The sequence below is a fragment of the Gadus chalcogrammus genome, chromosome 11 (genome assembly GCF_026213295.1).
Source record: "Gadus chalcogrammus isolate NIFS_2021 chromosome 11, NIFS_Gcha_1.0, whole genome shotgun sequence".
In the NCBI taxonomy this organism is placed as follows: Eukaryota; Metazoa; Chordata; class Actinopteri; order Gadiformes; family Gadidae; genus Gadus; species Gadus chalcogrammus.
Genome location: NC_079422.1, coordinates 7748030 through 7753029, shown reverse-complemented (window position 1 = coordinate 7753029; position 5000 = coordinate 7748030). Strand labels below are relative to the sequence as shown.

Below are 5000 nucleotides of genomic sequence, written 5' to 3'. Positions count from 1 at the left end.
GCCCCGGGGGGACGAGGCTGAGTACCTGAGGGTCCACGGCAGGCAGCTGCTGGATAAGACGGAGCGCGCACTGCTGCTGTTCAAAGAGGGCCGCGACAAGATGTACGAGGAGACGTCCAACTGCAGGTAGGCCGGCCGCGGCCGCTGGGGATGGGGCGCCCTGTGGGGAGATAGCCAGATGGAGGGGGACATTTGGTTGGCAAAATGATTAGCTTAAAAAATGCAATCCTAGCCCGGAAATATACATGTAACAAAATTTGATTTATCTAATACTTCCTGGTAGCTCTTGAATAATTTTTTTGTTTGTTTTTGTTTTCCATGAATGTAGTAGCAAAATATGTGCTTCAATGGGGCACATTGTATTTTGTGTATTTAACGTAAACACAATGAATCTTTGTGTACATTTTGAGAAAAAGAAAAACCTCTTTCTCCTCATTAGCCTTCGGTTTAGGCAGCCATTTTGTTTCAGACTCCTACTATCCGCCAGATAATGTAGTGAGTTATTTTAGAAATAAAATAAGTTGATTATTTTGGCCTGACCCTTCCCTAGGTCAAATAAACCCCCCTTTGGGGTCAAAGAGAGGCAGCCTCTCCCACACATGTGTAAAGAGGGGGTTTAATATTCAGCGAAACTTATTTATATCTTTACTTTTCTCCAACATCACCTCTAATTTACCGGCGGCTGCACACACACATCTTATGATAACAAATTATTGTGGGCCTAAAAAATGTACAGAAAAACAAACCAATTGAACCATTATATTATACATATTATTATACTTAACTGGAAATGTAATATTCTTTATAATTTATTTATTGTAACATAAAATATTCATAAGGTTTTCAATCTACTAGATACATGTGCCGTTTAGTGGGCTTCAAAGGATACTGAAAGAAGCCCAAATAGTATAGAATGAAGTTGGGTCTGTTAGTTTGGAGCTGGTCAGACTGCTAATGGAACAGAGGAAACATTCTGGTTCTGACAGAACACACAGAGGGCAGACAGGACTGGGCACCAACAGGGCTTTATGATGCTAATGCTGAGAAACAAACATTACAAGCCGTTAAGTGTGTGTGTGTGTGTGTGTGTGTGTGTGTGTGTGTGTGTGTGTGTGTGTGTGTGTGTGTGTGTGTGTGTGTGTGTGTGTGTGTGTGTGCGTGTGTGTGTGTGCGTGTGTGTGTGTGTGTTTGTGTATGTGCGTGTGTGCGTATGTGTGTGCATGTGCATGTATGTGTGTTTGTTTGTTTGTGTGTGTGCATGGGTGTGTGTGTATGTTTGTTATGTAGCTTCTTGGTTTGCACATATTTACTCCTTGAAATAATTTAATTTAATTTAGAGAAATCTACTTTCCTATAAACCTCATTATAAAAAAATATATACAACACATAAATATATGTTAACGCCTGAAACAAACAACTAAAGCCCACTTGGTCAACCTTACACACACACACACACACACACACACACACACACACACACACACACACACACACACACATACACACACACACACACACACACACACACACACACACACACACACACACACACACACACACACACACATGCAAACACACCTATGGGGAGGCCGTTGTATACGTCCCCACACACACACACACACGCACACACACACACACACACACACACACACACACACACACACACACACACACACACACACACACACACACACACACACACACACACACACACACACACACACTCACACACAAAAATACAAAGTTAGTAGTAACTTTGTGAAACTAAACTCCAATTATATTATTCTGAGCATGTTAGCCAGTCCCTCCAGAAAAACGTGATTATGCGATCGCATAATTCAACGCATAATCAACATAAAGTGCCGATTTCCGCACAAAATATGCGGGGATTGCATGATTTCATAATCCCCGCATTTTCGTTGCAAAAAAGTCACATATATCTTAGCAGAAAGTTGAAAAATGTTGCGTTTACTTCACACAAAAGCAGCCATTTCCCCCTGTTGCCATGGGAACGTTATGAAGTGATGTAATTATGCGACATGAATGTCATCGAAGGTTCCCGCATTATTTCGCAAGTTCCCGCAATTTTTGGAAGTTCCCACAATTCAGAAAATTGCATAAATATGCAGCAAATTTCATCGCATTTTTTACGAAAACGTGCTGCACAATCAAGGACTTTTGGCCGCAAAAATCACCAAAAAACACCGCATTTTTCTGGTTACTGGTTAGCTCGCTTGTGGCTAGATCGGACAAGTCTGTCTATCAGTGAATTCAAGTTCAGACATTGTACCATGCAGAGATGAAGGCATGCACACAAAGGTGAGGTTAGAGGTTTGGCGGCCTCCCTTTGAGAAATCAATAGTTGGCGAGCAGAGTCTCACGGGAATGCCGGAGAGCCTGGCTGTGTGATATGTTTATTACTGAATCACAGAACAGAAGAATGTGTGTGTGTGTGTGTGTGTGTGTGTGTGTGTGTGTGTGTGTGTGTGTGTGTGTGTGTGTGTGTGTGTGTGTGTGTGTGTGTGTGTGTGTGTGTGTGTGTGTGTGTGTGTGTGTGTGTTCTCAGCAGACAAACACACACACGCAAGCAAAGCAGACACCCGGTTGCTGAATGTCCTTTAAGGCTGATTGATGTTTTCATATAAATAGCTTTTTCAGGTACGTTGTCTATTCCAAACAAATATAACCTCTACCACACGCACCTACGCAGACAGACGCTTTACGGTATGAAGTATATGAAGGTTAAGGTACCAGGAGTCTATCAAACGGAGACAGAAGAAAGACAACAAAACATTGCAGCTCACCGTCGGCCACTATATTCACACACATCCAGTGACATTTACACAAATGCACACAAGCATGTGCATCAAGCACGTGCATCAAAAATGTGTAAAGTATGTGTCAACGTAGTTTGAAGTAACTTTACTCGCAACATTATAGGGCCACATGCCCTATATACATATAGGAAACAGGGCAGCTTGCTCTGCAGTAAAAGCACATTTTAAATTCTCTCAGAGGAAGCCGAATTGATGTAAATAATTCACATCTCACTCTACCGTTTGAAAGCTGAATTTAAGGCTCTTCAAAGAGTCTTATGGCGTAGGTGAGCTGCACCGGGACATATCGTGAGTTAGCTAGACACTGGCCAACGGAACGTTTTGTGGTCACAAGCAGTCAAGAAAGCGTGTACTGCATCCTGTTGGGCCGAACAACTTGTTGCAGCTCTGCTCTTGTATGCCTGTGGTGTGTATGTGTGTGTGTGTGTGTGTGTGTGTGTGTGTGTGCGTGTGTGTGTGTGTGTGTGTGTGTGTGTGTGTGTGTGTGTGTGTGTGTGTGTGTGTGTGTGTGTGTGTGTGTGTGGGTGTGGGTGTTCACATTGTTCTTACAGTAAATAGGTTACAATTCATAGATCACAGACGAAGGCAACTCTGCCCTTGTTGGGTTTTGACCTTTTCTTTGTTTTACCCATACCCATTACCCAACCTGTTACCAATGTATATATAGCCCTCCATGAATTATGAAATGACTCTTACTAGTACTACATACAATGACCAAATGCAATAACAGAGATAGGATTTGAAGCTCATGACATATTCTAGTGACATAATAGGATACGCATACGAGACTGAGGATTATATAGGTTATAAAGCATTGTCTATTGTGTAATAATTATACTTGTATGTGCAGGGGGTTTAAAATATCTTTACTTTCAATGCCTCAGTATTTAAATAACAAGACATTTAGGTAATTCCGTTTACCCTGACATTCATTTTACTCTTTGCCTCACTGTGTATACACATGTTTACTGTGATCACAAACAGTTAAACGGAGGATTAAGATCTGGATCTAGAAACGTAAAATAACCATGACATATCACAGATGGAGGTATCTGCCATACACCAACCGAATATCTTTTCAGAAAAATGTCAAAAAGGATATCATCTCAAAGGAGGCAAATTAAATTGTAGGTAAGGGGACTGAATCCCCGCCCCCAGGCTGCCTTGTGTAGTTCGTACTTCCACTATCACTGTGATGTAGGTGGCTGGCTTGGCCCCTTGATTACCCATTTGGCTACGGAGCCAAAAGGGAAAAAATAACCATTATATCAGCATGAAGGAGTAGAAGGAAATCCATAGAGTAAAATTGGGTGAGACTGCAATTTATTTAACGGAACATCATTTTCTGATCCTTATTGCATCATGATTACCCATAATAACAGAATTTAGAGGACAGTTACTGATTTCTTTAATGGTTGTATTTCCCCCCCTTTATTTTGATTTGATCCTTATTGTTAATTTCTCCATTTGCAGGAGGAACCTGACCAAACTGTCCCTGCTGTTCAGCCACATGTTGTGTGAGCTGAAGGCCCTGTTTCCCGACGGCAAGTTCCAGGGTGACAGCTTCAGGCTCACCAAGACAGAAGCAGAGGAGTTCTGGAGAGGCTCTTTTGGGAAAAAGTGAGAAGGGGTGGAGCCCCGGCTAGGGTTGCAGCTGGGAGGGCCATGGGGCAGGGACGAGCCGGGAAATGTAACTACTGTGCCTCGTTGAAAACTGTTTTTTAAAAATCCAAAATGTCAGGAATGCAACATTGCAGGGCAGGGTTCTTTTTAACTCGATTGACTAACCTAACAGATTTAATTCATGCTGTGTTGCTTTAGTAGTCACAATGTGTGCACCAACCTCTCTCTCTCTCTCTCTCCCTCTGAAGGTGCATAGTGCACTGGACCGTTCTCAAGGAGCAGCTCAGAGCGGTCCACTTGTTTGAGGAGGGGATGGAGTCCATGGCGCTGAAATCTACGGTAGACCTCACCTGCAATGACCACGTCTCCGTGTTTGAGTTCGACATCTTCACCAGATTGTTTCAGGTACATTGCATTTTTGTCCACCTGATTCCATTTGTTAGGAGGAATGCCAGATATTCTAGTCGTGGTAACAGTGTTTGACTCCCAGTTGAAAGGCTCTGGGTTTAAGCCCAATGTCTGAAGTCTGCCTGTAGGCAT

General features: G+C 42.6%; 1 protein-coding gene across 2 annotated transcripts in view; it reads left to right on the top strand.

The window, feature by feature from the left end:
- Positions 1 to 5000, top strand: part of cblc (Cbl proto-oncogene C, E3 ubiquitin protein ligase) — a 14724-nt gene that overhangs the window by 1087 nt on the left and 8637 nt on the right. For both annotated transcript variants that reach the window (XR_008896874.1, XM_056601346.1), the window contains exons 1-3: positions 1 to 126; positions 4311 to 4457; positions 4709 to 4865. The exon at positions 1 to 126 is cut by the window's left edge and continues 1087 nt beyond it. Coding sequence is in view for 1 of the 2 variants with exons in the window: in XM_056601346.1 (XP_056457321.1) it covers positions 1 to 126; positions 4311 to 4457; positions 4709 to 4865 (430 nt within the window). In the remaining variant the exon portion in view is untranslated. The remainder of the gene's footprint in view (positions 127 to 4310; positions 4458 to 4708; positions 4866 to 5000) is intronic.